At 41.2% G+C, this 13,968-nt stretch overlaps 1 protein-coding gene across 2 annotated transcripts in view; it reads left to right on the top strand.

The window, feature by feature from the left end:
- The first annotated feature begins 193 nt into the window (after positions 1 to 193).
- Positions 194 to 13,968, top strand: part of BAZ1B (bromodomain adjacent to zinc finger domain 1B) — a 74,079-nt gene continuing 60,304 nt past the window's right edge. For both annotated transcript variants that reach the window (XR_006212267.1, XM_042970897.1), the window contains exons 1-3: positions 194 to 659; positions 8,563 to 8,679; positions 13,357 to 13,501. Coding sequence is in view for 1 of the 2 variants with exons in the window: in XM_042970897.1 (XP_042826831.1) it covers positions 553 to 659; positions 8,563 to 8,679; positions 13,357 to 13,501 (369 nt within the window). In the remaining variant the exon portion in view is untranslated. The remainder of the gene's footprint in view (positions 660 to 8,562; positions 8,680 to 13,356; positions 13,502 to 13,968) is intronic.

Below are 13,968 nucleotides of genomic sequence, written 5' to 3'. Positions count from 1 at the left end.
CTTACATAACGTGACCTTTCACCCCTTCATACTGCCCTCTGGTGCGCTGCAACCCAACTACGCGGCCCGGAAAGGGGGCGGGACCCAAGCGCAGAGCGGCAGCTCCCGTGAGCCAGTAGACCGTGAGCGCTGATCGGCTCTCCGCCTATTGGAGCATTCGCCACCGGCGCCACAGGGGAGCAAGTTAGTGTGTGCGCTGACCGGGCGGGGGGGAGGAGGGGAATCTCCCGCCATTTTTCAATAATTTCCTCCGGTGCAGCTGAGGAGGAGTCGTGACTGCCGAACGCGGGGACCCGTAGCGAAGGTTGGGCCGGAGGCCGCCGGGCGGCGCAGCGGTGTGCGTGGGAGTTCCGTGTCCCTGCGTCCCGTTGCATGGCCCTCGCGCGGCCGCGCCAGCACTGAGGGAGCCGAGTTCGCGCCGCCCTCTCACCCCTCCCCTCCCCCACCCCACCCCCGGGAGCCAGGCGCTCGCTCCGGGCCGCGGGGCCTAGTGTTGCGCCGCGGGCTCGCCGAGGAGCCGCCGCCTTCCGGGCCGCCGCCGCCGCCGCCGCGATGGCGCCGCTCCTGGGCCGCAAGCCCTTCCCGCTGGTGAAGCCGCTTCCCGGCGAGGAGCCGCTCTTCACCATCGCGCACACTCAGGAGGCTTTCCGCACCCGGGAGTATCCTTTCCAGCCTGGCCGCCAGGCCGCCCGCGGGGTGGGGCGGGGTGGGCCGGGGGCTCGCCGGGCCCGGCGGGCCGCGCAGCCCGCCCCTGTGGCAGCTGTCAGCGCGCCCGGCGCCGGCGGGCCTGCACCCCCGGGCGGGGAGCTCGAGCCCGCCGTTCCGCGGGGTGGGCGGGCGGGCGGGGGCGCGGGCCGGCCCGGGGCCCCGTGCCCTCCATCCTTTCCCGGCTCCGCACTTTGTCCCCGGGCCTCGTTTTCGAGGAGCGGCCCCCCTTTCCCCCGGGTGGCATTAGGCCCTAAGTACGAACGGGAGATGGGGTTCCTTGGCTGCTTTTCCTTTTTAAATTAAACCTTCCTCTTGAAGTTTTTGAAATTGTACCCATGCGGCCTCGTGATCCGGCTTGTGCAAGATTTTTTGTGTGCGTTTTTTCCCCCCATCTCCGCGGGGGCACTTGGGTTTTTCTCCTCCCGAGTGGACTTTAGGCTGGTCGTGAGCTGACAGGATCGTGAGGCACATACCCCGGAACGAATTCCAGACCGGGGAAGGGGAAGAAAAAGTTATCTTGGAGGAGATGATGCCTGCCTTCCCCGGCATGCACAGGTTTGAAATGTTGACGATTTTAGGAGGAGATCGGTATCTGCCTTTAAATGAACATATAAAAAATACCAAGACCTACTTAACGGTTTTATGTTGTATTTTAGGAACAGGAGGCTGATGTTTTAAATAAGACGCATCCTCTTTTCTAATCATCGTTTAAGGTTTCTTGTGTAAGCTTGAAGTCTTCTTATTTACTTTTTTTTATGGATGCCGGATGAGTCCTTTTGGAAGCACAAGTGTAAAAAAGAAGTAGATTTCGGAATCAACGCTTTCTTTAGGAGTGAAGGCTAAATACATTGAGTTTCATCAGCCCTTCCTTTTGGAAGGACTTGATTTCTTAGTTTCTGTTTGCTTGCTTGCTTTCTCCAACGCTTTCTTCAGCAGTGGAGGCTAAATATATTGAGTTTTATCGGCTCTTTTCCTTTGGAAGGATTTGATTTCTTCGTTTCTGTTTGCTTGCTTGCTTGCTTCTGTATGGGAGGAAGTGTCCATGTGAGCGATGATATCATTTGATTTCACTTCATTTTGATCCTCTCTTTGATATAATATGATCTTCTACAGGATAGCCTGTTTCTTGTTCCAGTGCAGTTTGTGGATGTAGGGTGTTTACATACAAAGGGGCCTGGAAAGGGAGCCTGTGCTGTAGGAAAGCTGTTGGAGAAATAAAGCTAGAGCATCTTGTAGCTGAAATGGATCTTGGGGATGGTTGGATTCTCTAGCCTCATTTGCCAAGTGAACCCAGAGGGTTGGTGGACTTGTTAAAGGTCAAACACTCTGAAATGATGAGAGTTAGGAGGAGAATGCAGTGCCTTTCTACCTTATCCTTGTAAGCAAATCCAGGAAAGAAGGTGGAATGCTTGGTTTTTCATGTTAGTCAACCTCTGTCAGTGGTATGAGATAAGGTGCATTTTAGGGAGGGGTTCCATGATAATCTGGTTCTTTTTCTTGTCTTGTAAGGACTTTTGGGAAGCTTTGGAGAAGTACTCCAACCGCTAAATCCATCATTATTCTAAAGGTGTCCTACTTTGTAAAAAAAATATTTAGCCCCATCAGTGGGGTTAAAAAAAATTATTGTGGGAATCTGCCATATCCTTTTCAAATGTTATTCAAATATCATTTTTTGAGCAGTTGGTGGATACTCACACACTAGTATTACCAGATGTTTATTTTTCTGTCTGCTTGGAGTGTAGCATAAGACACACTCAATAGAGACAAGTTCCGAGTCAGTGATAGGTGTTGAGCCATGTGAAAAATGGCTAAAAGAGAGCTAATTTTTTAGAATTGGCAGTAACAGGCTTTTTCATATCGTTTACAGAAATAGGTGAAATGTAATGATATATATGAGGAATTTCTCTTAATGAGAACAATTGAAAATTGAAACCTGCACCTTTTATATGTTAGGTATCTTTAAAAATTCTTCATTTTAAGTATTTCCTATACCAGTATGTAGAACCAACCCCTTTAACAAAGGAGTCCTTACATTGCATTGCATATTGAGGGGGAAATTGCTTGCATGGGAATTTCTACAAGTGGAAGCTCTTTGAGGATGGTTTTAAACAATTGTGCTGTGTGGTTGGCAGGTTGGTCTATTTCTTTATTAGGCTCTTAGTGATTTCATAGAGAACAGGTATGTGGTTGGTTAACAGCTGCATTTAAAGTATACTGTTTCCAGTTCTTAATATTTACAATTATGTTTTTAATAGGATTTGATCTTTAATTTTCTCCTAATACCTGCCTTTTGATTGCATGTATATGCAATAGCAAATCAGTATAACATTTTATTGACTTAAAGCTTTAAGTGATGGTATGTTCTTGAAGGCTTTATTGTACCTCTTCATTAAACTTCCAGTGGTAGTTGTGAATGATGCACACGTTTAATGATTAGGTTTTATATATTGATGATTACGTTTTTTGTATTATAGGTTTGAATCTATGGGACGTTACTTCCTAGGTTAATACTAAGGCAATACACTAGATCTTCCTTAGAAAGATTATCAGAATCAGTTCTTGATGTTATTATCTGGCAATAGGATAATACAGTGAGTAAGTCCAGATGGGTTTTAAGGAGAAACTGAAGCTACAAGCAGCCTGCTGAGGGTAATATGTTTGTCGTATTGCTTTACTGTCCTGCTTTGTAAAGCTTGGGAACATCTACTTCATAACCTTGTAATATCAATATATGAGAGCTTTTATTTTATTTTTTTCTTTTCTTAATGTTTACTTATTTTTGAGAGACAAAGAGGCAGCGTGATGGGGGAGGGGCAGAGAGAGGGAGACAGGCTCTGGGCTGTCAGCACAGAGTCTGTCGGGGGGGGGGCTAGAACCTATGAGCCCCACGAATTGTGAGATCGTGGCCTGAGCCCTTGAAGTCAGAAGCTTAGCCGACTGAGTCACCCAGACGCCCCTATGAGAGCTTTTAGATGGCATAATGAGGAGGGGCTATTAGAACATAGTTAATCAGGCTCTAGGCAAGAGTGACTACAGCCAAGTTGTAAGAGCTGGAGTTAAATTGTAGTTGCAAGCCAGGATTTTATTGGACAGTTGGAATAATGACTTCTTAGGTTGGTTTTTATAATTTAATTTCTTAAGAGTGAGAAGTTAAACTAGATTAGAATTGTTTTTAACTTGATGACAGACTGTTCCAGAGACAGAAAATAGGATAAAAAGCAAATCTGGAGCTGGTGCTTTGTCATTTCACTTAGAACTCTTAGGGTTATAGTTATGCTTATTTAACCTCCATACTTTGCTGGGCCACTTCCTTTCAGGCTATCAAGTACTTTTATTGAAAGAAGGCTAAAGAGAACAATGAAGCAGCATATTGTGAGGAGGTAGCTCTTGAACTCATGAAAAAGTAGATGCATAATGAGATATATAGGATTTGAGAATATCTTGTCACTTATAACTTACACAACCTTTGGAGAATTGCTTTGACATTTTGTCTGCAATTATATGTGCAACAGTGGCTGGAACATAAAAACCTCAATTGGCATTTGCTCTGAGTAGTTATTTGAGAGTAAGTGACTTATTTTGGTAACCTAAAATCTGAAATAGGATTTAGAGGCAGCTGACTCAGTATCCTTCTAATGGGCTTTTTTCTCTTCTTTTTAATTTTTTTCTCTTTCTCTTAACATAAGACAAAGTAACAACCAGAGCAGAGTTACATAAACTTAAAAATATCCAATGTTGGGTTGTAGGACTTTAAGTTTTTGATTTTCGGAATGAATCGTTGATTACTAGTTAAATTTTTCATGTATTGTCAGAGGGCATGCATTCCTAGATGTGAATCTTAGGTAGACAGTGCTGTCCAATAGAAATATAATGTGAGCCACAAGTAATTAAATGTTTTCCAGCTTAACCGACTGAGCCACCCAGGCACCCCCAGAGAGAGAGAAACTCAAGCAGGCTCCTTGTTCAGTGCAGATCCTGATGCACATGGCTCAGTTCCACAACCCTGGGATCATGACGTGAGCTGAGAATCAAGAGTTGGGTACTCAACCGACTGAGCCACCCAGGCTCCCCTCTGGTGGCAGAAAGATCTGGAGGATGCTGTGGTGGCTTTTTGAGTTTCTTGGAAGTGGCATCTGTCATGTTTTTCATCTGTTGGTCAAAACAAGGCATGTGACCGAGGCTAACATCAGTGGAGAGGGAATGGGCATTACTCTTCATAGGAGGCATTGCAAGCCACAGGGCAGAGGGTGGAGATGTAGAATCCTTTTATGGAAGGGAGGTGAATATTTGTAAATAATACAGTCTCCTATGTTTCAGGGTTCAGGGAATGTTTCAGGGGAAAGTCACTTTTAAGTTCATATCTAAAGTATGATTAGGGTAGTTAGATCAAGAAGAGAAGAGTTTGTGAACTTGGAGATTCTTAAATTTTAATGGAAAGAAGTTTTATATAGCTAGAGTGAAGAAATGGGAATTGAGATAGAGTTGCTTAGTGGTGAGATACACAAAGGGGCTGGACCATATAAGTCCTTGGGAGATAGGCTGAGGAGTTTGGATTCTGCCTTAAATATATTGGAGGCTGTTCAAAAATTGGAGCAGGAGGCGCTTGGGTGGTTCAGTTGGTTGAGCATCTTTTGACTCTTGTCTTTTGACTCGATTTGTGTCAGGTCGTGATGATTCATAGGATCAGGTCCTGCATCAGGCTCTGCACTGCTTGAAATTCTTTCCCTCTCTCTGCCCCCTCCCTCTTTCTCTCTCTCTCTCTCTCTTAAAGTAAATAAACTTTGAAAAATTCAATCAGGATGGAAGCAGGCTTTTAGGTTGAAAGCTCACTGTGGCTGCAGTGTTGAGAATCTGTAGCCTTGAGACTAGTGAGGCAGTTACTAAATAAACGAGGCAATAGGTAATGGTGATCTGAACAAATGTACTAGCCCTTGAGAAGTACAATAGACTACAGAAATAAATTTGGTAGATTTGACAGGATTTGGTAATTGATTGGGGAGGAATCAAGGATTGTATTTTGGTTATCACTTGGTTAGTTGGTCATTCTCTGATAATAGAGAATGCTGGAAGAGGATCTGGTGTTTTTTTTCTTTTTGTTTTGACTGGGAATGGGGGGTGAAGATAGGAAGTTTAGTTTGGGTGCTAGAAATTATTAGCATGTAGATAGTAATTGAAGTTATGGGCATTGATACTGCCACCGCGAATGAGAATGTTATGTTGATAGTGATTTTCAAAGGATGGTGGGAAAGCCATGTATCCAGGTAGAAGGGTCTTGTATTGTTTGAAAAACTATAATCAGCAAAAATTTAATATTTAAATATGTATCATTTGAGAAAAAAAGTTTCCCCCTTTTTGTCTTCTTAAAAGAATAGGAGTACCTGGGTGGCTCAGTCGGTTAAGCGACCGACTTCGTCTCAGGTCGTGATCTTAAGGTTGGTTGGTGGGTTTGAGCCCCGCATTGGGCTCTGTGCTGACAGCTCGGAGCCTGGAGCCTGCTTCGGTTTTTGTGTCTCCTTCTATCTCTGCCCCTCTCCTGCTCGTGCTCTGTGTCTCTCTCTCAAAAATAAACTTTAAAAAAAAAAAAAAAAAAGAAAGAAAGAATAAAAACCACTAAGTAAAGCTCAACAAAATCTTGAGTGATTTTCAGTAATGTGGGAGCCAGAGGATTACTTCCCAGTGCGAACGTATTTGCATTTCAGGGGCCTGAGGGCAAATGAGATTTTAAAGTAAACTGTAGTACTGGGTTTAAAAACAAATAAGATTGAGTAAAAGGATGTTTGGGTGAGAAGCACAAAGGACCTGAGGAGGATTACCGGTGAGGTCAATTAAAATGTTTAAAACTGTTATGGCTAGGTGGGAAGGGAGGATCAGAGGCTAAATTTAAATAATGGCTCTGTTGTGGAAGAGGAAGGACTGAACTGAGAAAAACCTAAGTGGTTGCAATTAGGGACTGAAGAGCTGAGTATGCTTCCCTCATTTCTGACTTGGACACAAGGGCCATTAAGAGAGATTGGGAATAATTGCTAAGGAGCAAGTTTAGGAGGGGAGGGAAGGGAAGGGGGTAAAAAGAAGAGTTTAGGAAAAGTTGGATTTGAGCATCTAGGTGATACCCGAGTTGTATGTTGTTGGCTGCATAGGTCTAGATCAAAGGAGAATCACCGGGCACATGACTCCTACTTTTAAAAATAACAGCTAATAACAGAAACTTAATAATCTTTAAGATCTATTTGTTTTATCTCACATTCTCTCTGATTACAGTGAATTTCTTCAGTATAACTAAATAACGTATTAGAATGTTATCAAGCTCTTTAAATGCTTTAATAAATCCACTTTCTGATTCTTTTTTTTTTAATTTAATTTTTATTTATTTTGAGAGAGAGGGAGGCAGACTCCCAAGCAGCCTCTGCAGTCCACGCAGAGCTCGATGTGGGGTTCAAACTCATCAACCGTGAGAACCGAAATCAACTGAGCCGAAATCAAGACGCTTAACTGACTGAGTCACTCTGGCGCCCCTGATTCTTCCTGTCCTGATTCACCTCCCCCCTCCCCGTGCAAACAGACAGAAACATAATAATTTATCTTATTGATTAGTTATGATAATGTCACTTTGGAAGTCATGCTATTTCCTTTTTTCTCTATAAATTTTTATAGATTTTCAGTGAGATTGAATTTATATAGCTTTATATGGAAGCTTGACTCCTGGTTTTTACTGGTACTCTATTTTGTTTAATCATTTAAATATTAGTATCACCTCTCTGGTGAGGAAAATAGACTTAAACTGTTGGTTTTGGCAGATCCAGAGAATGCTACAGTAAGGGAAGGTGCTCATACTATTGGCTAAAACTACTATTTTGGGTTATCTATGCATTTGTCCCTGTCATCTATCTTTGCACTGATTTCAAAGAATCTCTGTATATTTAAAATGAATTACTTGTTGAGTTGTGAGGTAGTATTACAGAGGGAGCTGCTTAAATACTTTTATTTCAACTACTATAAAAAGTGTCACTTGGAAAGTACAGAGATTGGCAGCTAATTCTCTCGTTGTGGTGTCAGTTTATTTTTTTGGGTAGCATCTGTTGCTGTGCATAAAATAAATGAGTTAACTTGTCATTTGAATTTGAATGTGTCTGGCTGATAGTGAATTCCAGTTGGGACGATGTGGAAAGTTACCATTTATATGGCACTAACTTGTAGGATGTTTTCTTCCTCCATCTGCCTTACAAAGACCGAACAATGTCTGGTAAATGACTTGTGAGTGTAGTATTATTGGAGGCGACATAAAGGCTGGATAAATATGATATCAAAATTATTTTTAGGGCTTTATGGAATTTATTTTTTAAACTCAACAGGTGTTTCCAAAGTAGGCTGGAAGCTTATAGTAAGTGGATCATTAGCTGGTATACAGGGCTATTCAAATTGCCTGTGAGACTGGGGTAGTCCTCTCCTCTTTCTATGGAAGATTCTTAAACTTGCTGACCATCTAAGTTAGGTAACAATTCCACGTACCTTGCATTCTTATTCCTTACAACCTGTGTTTAATTTACCTTTACTTTGTCTTACAAATTTTTAGTGCTGTGGGAATCTGAAACAGGTGAATTGAATAAATCACGTTTGTACTAAAATAGTAATATTTTATTTGTAAAACAAAAACATGACAAACCATTTGAATCATACTTTGGCTTTAATAATTTTGTTTGAATTTGCCACTTGAAAACTGTGATTTCAATTTTACCTTAAGCTGTACGATATAGAAAGGTTGCCATATTATAGACTTTTTTCTGTGTAAGTAATCTGTGGATGTGGATGAGTTTTCTCAGTTGCTTGATTATTATTTTCCTGAGCGACTGCTAACAGAGAGTATGAGGCCCGCCTGGAAAGGTACAGTGAGCGCATTTGGACCTGTAAGAGTACCGGAAGCAGTCAGCTAACACACAAGGAAGCCTGGGAGGAGGAACAGGAAGTTGCTGAACTGTAAGTAATAGAAGCATTGCCCTTCTAGCACCATCTTCAAATTATTGGGAAAGAGGGAATGTTAACAGTAAAGCAATATTTGTATTTAAATTTATGGGCATACATTAGAATACATTAGTATAATGTATTGGTATCTGAGTCCCTTTGCCTAGTGGCATTTTGCTGGTAACAAAGTACGTGGAATATATCGTTGTATGTACACTTATTTAGGGTATTTACCAGGCTTTTAAGTGTTCTTGCTCTATACTTTTACCTTGTAAATATCCTGGAAATGTTCTAAGCAAAGGAAGCTGACACAATTTGGAAGTAATACAGAGGCAGCAAATTAGAAAATTTTCTTTATTTTGTGGTCATTTGAAATTTAGGACAGTCTTTACAGCGGCTATCAAAAAAAAAAAATTCACAGTTTGGGGTGCCTGAGTGGGTCAGTCGGTTAAGCATCCAACTCCTGATTTTGGTTCAGGTCATGATTTCATGGTTCGGGAGTTCAAGCCCTGCATTGGGCTCTGCACTGACAGTACAGAGCCTACTCTGGATTCTATTTCCCTCTCTCTCTGCCCTGCCCCTGCTCTCTCTTCTCTCTCTCTCTCTCTCAAAATAAATACATAAACTTAAAAAACACTTGTGTATGTTGAAAGTGCCTACTCATATGGGTATTCTCTCAGAAAACACTCAGAATTTGGGCAGTAGGAGCTTGCAAAAGATACATGGAAACTAGGGGTGATAATAAACAGAACTCTTTTGGGAATTGGGAATAGAAACTTTCTGTGGACTTTTCATTGACTTCTGTTGGTAGCAGATAAGCAGAGAGCATACAGTTTAGTAATCTAATACTGTTCTGCTTTTTTGCTGGTGTAATGACACTAGGTGCAGTTAAGACCTAGTTCTAGTAGTGGCTCCATCACTGACTAATAATTAGTTGAGTCTTACATTGTTCCATTTTGGGTTAGTGTTATTACTTTAAAAGAAATTGTTTTTAAATGTTTATTTATTTTTGAGAGAGAGAGGGAGACCAAGGATCTATCTGAAGTGGGCTCTGTGCTGACAGCAGAGAGCCCAATGCGAGTCTCGAACCCAAGAGCTGTGAGTGAGATTGTGACCTGAGCCGAGTCATGCAGCTGCTTAACTAACTGAGCCACCCAGGCCCCCCTAAAAAAAAATTTGTTTTTTAATGTTTATTTATTTTTGAGAGAGAGAGAGAGAGACTGAGTGCGAGAGGGGGAGGGGCAGAGAGAGAGGGAGACACAGAATCCAAAGCAGGCTCCAGTCTCCGAGGTGTCCGCACAGACCCTGATGCGGGGTTTGAACCCACGAACCGTGAGATTATGACCTGAGCCAAAGTTGGATGCTTTGCTGACTGAGTCACTCAGGCACCCTGGATTAACACCCTGGATTAGTGTTAATTACATATGTGTCTTGTTTAGTGTACTAGACCAGGAGTTGTGCAACTTTATCTGTAAAGTGTCACTTAGTAAATATTTTAGGGTCTCTGTCTCAGTTATTTGTCTGTGACGTTGTACAGTGAAAACAGCTATAGGTAAAATGTAAATGAATGTGAATGGCTGTAAATAAAAGAAAATTTTATTTACAAAAACCAGTGGTCGGCTGAATTTGGCCCTTGGGCTTTTGCTGACCCCTACAGTAGCTTGTGGACTTTAAGAAGAAAATCTTTTTATTTATTTATTATTATTTTTTAAATACAATTTATTGTCAAGTTAGCCAACATACAGTGTGTACAGTGTGCTCTTGGCTTTGTGAGTAGATTCCCATGATTCATCACGTACATCCGGTGTTCATCCCACAAGTGCTCTCCTCAGTGCCATTACCATTTTTCCTGCCCCTGTGCCCCTCATTAACCCGCAGTTTATTCTCTGTATTCAAGAGTGTCTTATGGTTTGCCTCCGTCTCTGTTTGAAAGTATCTTTTTCCCCTTCCTAGCTTGTGGACTTCTTGAGGGCAGGTCTCATATTTGACTTATTCTTGAATTGATTACAGTGCTGAGACACTATCCTCTGCACTATATGAGCACTTACTGTTTGCTTTTTGCAAATAGAGATAATGTTGCCTTCTCTGGGTATCTTTTTGGACAAAAAGTTGTGTGTGTGAAAATTATATGTAAATAAAAGATAGTAACCATTAACCTACAACAAAGAGTATGAAGAGTACTGAAGAGGAAATCAGTTATTGTTACTCTTTGGGAAAAATCCAAAGAGAATCCATAAAAAACTGTTAGGAGTAATAAGAGAATTCAGTTTCAAAATATAAATAAATTGCTTTCCTCCACACAAAGAGGCAGTGGGAATTTAGAGGGTAGAGACTAACCTGGAATTGTTAGGGAAAACTTCATGTGGCTCTATGAGGAAGGTAACACTTGAAATATAGTTTGTACCAGATTATGGAAGACAAGATGAGCTATTCATATTTAATTCTGTGAACAATAGGAGGACAGCAGTAATTTTTGAACAGGAGAGAAACATGGGATGGATTTGGTGATTGATGTTTAGGCTTTGAGATTAATCTGGGAACTGTGTAGGAAGAGTTCAAGAAGGAAAAGCAGGTGGGAAGTTGATGTGGGCTTGCTAGGATAGTATTCAGGTAGAGAGTGATGGCATTATTGGGAATAGAAATAATGAGTTGGAGTCTGTAATCCTTCCTGAAAAGAGGGTTTTGGGCCATAACTTTGGAAAACTGCTACAAACTTCTTGAAAAGTCATAATACTTAGGGTATTTAAGATTTTCAGAAGACCTCCAGTAAAGAAACTGTAGCTTGGTTTAACCTTGTGGATCTCAAACTTACTTGATCTTAGAAGCCATTACAGCAGAGTGAAGTTCTAAAGAACACAGATGGGGGAATGTTTTATGTGATTTGATAGTGAACAGAATATAGAGAATGATGAGAGGGATTACTGAAAAAGTATGATTATACAATTTTTATTCAAGAAGAAATCTTTTTTTTTTTTTTTTTTGGTTTATAAAAGTAATGCATACTTGTTTAAGTATGTAAACACTACAGAGTTAGTAAAAGAATCTGAACATCATCGTCCATCCTCACTCCCCAGAAGTAGCTGTGGACAATGAAGTTTTAAAAAGCTTGGTGACTGGGAGGCTTATTAATAAGCATTTATAGGGGCCAGGAAAGGCCTCATGGAGTTAAGGAAGTCTGAGGACATCTTTGGAGGATGATTAAGCTGGGAGGGAGGATGGTGGGGAGAGGACAAAGGTAAAAGCCTTAACAAAGGCAGGGAGACTAGAAGCTTATTGATTGGGACTGGGGAAAAGCAGATATAACTCAGGTAAATTTTAAGGCAGTATGGTAAGAGATTTTAAATCTAGCAGTCAGTTGGAGGAACATTTTTAGTTATGAACAGAGTGGGAATATGATGATAGTAAGCCTAATACTTGGATGTGTATGAATGTTCTCATGCCTGGTCCTTCCTTGCCTTGCAACACAAATATTAATTGATCTGGCCAGAACTGGAGATCTTAAATTTTTTTTTTTTTTAATGTTTATTTATTTTTGAGACAGAGAGAGACAGAGCATGAATGGGGGAGGGTCAGAGAGAGAGGGAGACACAGAATCTGAAACAGGCTCCAGGCTCTGAGCTGTCAGCACAGAGCCCAACGCGGGGCTCGAACTCACGGACTGTGAGATCATGACCTGAGCCAAAGTCAGACGCCCAACCGACTGAGTCACCCAGGCGCTCCCAGAACTGGAGATCTTAATGAGTTTCCATTTAGATTGCTTCCCATTTTCTGCTATCATGAAGAATCCAGCAATGACCATCTTTGTGTACATGTTGACACTTTAAAAAAATTTTTTTTTAACATTTATTCATTTTTGAGAGTGAGAGAGACCGAGCATGAGCAGGGGAGGGGCAGAGGGAGAGGGAGACACAGAATCTGAAGCAGGCTCCGGGCTCTGAGCTGTTAGCACAGGTCCTGACGCGGGGCTCGAACCCATGGAGTGTGAGATCATGAAGCTGAAGTTGGACGCTTAACCGACTGAGCCACCCAGGCGCCCCAAGTTGACACTTTTGATAATTGTCAAACTGCTTTCCAAAAGAGTAGAAACCTAGGCTGTCAGCTGTGCATGAATGCACATTGCACTCTTTCCTTGCTTATACTGGGCATGTTCGTGAGTTTAATAAGTAGAAAGTAGCACTTAATTGTTTCACTTTTGCAAGAGCTTTGGAGTTCAAGTCATGGTTCCAGTCCTTCCTGATTTATTTTCCTTACTCATAAAATCAAAATTCTACACCCCTCCTGAGGCATTGTGGGTACTAACTGAATGAATGCATAGGGAAGCATTTTCTTGATGAAGGTGTAACACAAATAGACTCAAGTTAGTCTTCTAACAAAAAATGGGCAAAGGGTATGAATAAATAATTCATACCTGAAAAAGGAAGTCTACTATAAAAACAAATGGGAAAATGTTCAGCCTTACTGATGATGTGCCTGTTACTCTTATTTTCCAGATGAGAAAATTAACCTGGATGGGTCCATCTGACAGAGTTCTTTACCAGTTCCTTATTTGTCCTGTGTGCCACATGGTTTTTAATCTTTGTGTTCCCCAGTGCCTCACTTAGCTTTGCTAAAGAAATGTTTGAATGAATTTGAATTAATTCTCTAGATAGGTTTTTCTGCATTTTCTTGGTAACTAATAGTGTGTTTGTTTAGTTTGAAGGAAGAGTTCCCTGCCTGGTACGAGAAACTTGTTCTGGAAATGGTTCACCATAACACAGCCTCTCTAGAGAAGTTAGTAGATACTGCTTGGTTGGAGATCATGACCAAATATGCTGTGGGAGAAGAGTGTGATTTTGAGGTAAGTACCTGCTCCCCCCTTTTTTGGTACAATTTGACTCCATAACCATATGTCAGGATTAGAGCTTCTAGTATAGATTATAGAGTACATTTCTGTGTGCAAAATTGTGTTATATTTGAAGTTTGCTTTGCTTAGTGTCAGATATTATAAGGGTCAAATTTTAGAACCATAATCATTGTTGGGAATATTTAACATTATGTTAATATTACAAAAATTGTTACACTGTGTACTGCTGCATCCTTGTTTTCCTTGTTTTAGCCCTTTTTGATAACTGCTATCTTGACTTTTTTTGGTTGTGTAATTTTTTCATACTTTGTTTCAAAGACTTTCAGATGTTTAATCCAAATCTGTGGTACCAAAAGCAAAGAATGTCATTTCACTACAATAGTGAGCAAGTTGACTTTTTTCTTTCTCTGCTAAATTTGTTTTTTGTTGTTGTTGTTGTTTTTGTTTTTTTAAATTTTTTT

Source organism: Panthera tigris, chromosome E3, assembly GCF_018350195.1.
Source record: "Panthera tigris isolate Pti1 chromosome E3, P.tigris_Pti1_mat1.1, whole genome shotgun sequence".
NCBI lineage: Eukaryota > Metazoa > Chordata > Mammalia > Carnivora > Felidae > Panthera > Panthera tigris.
Note: the sequence above shows the minus strand (reverse complement) of the source record. Positions and strands in the feature narration are given on the sequence as shown.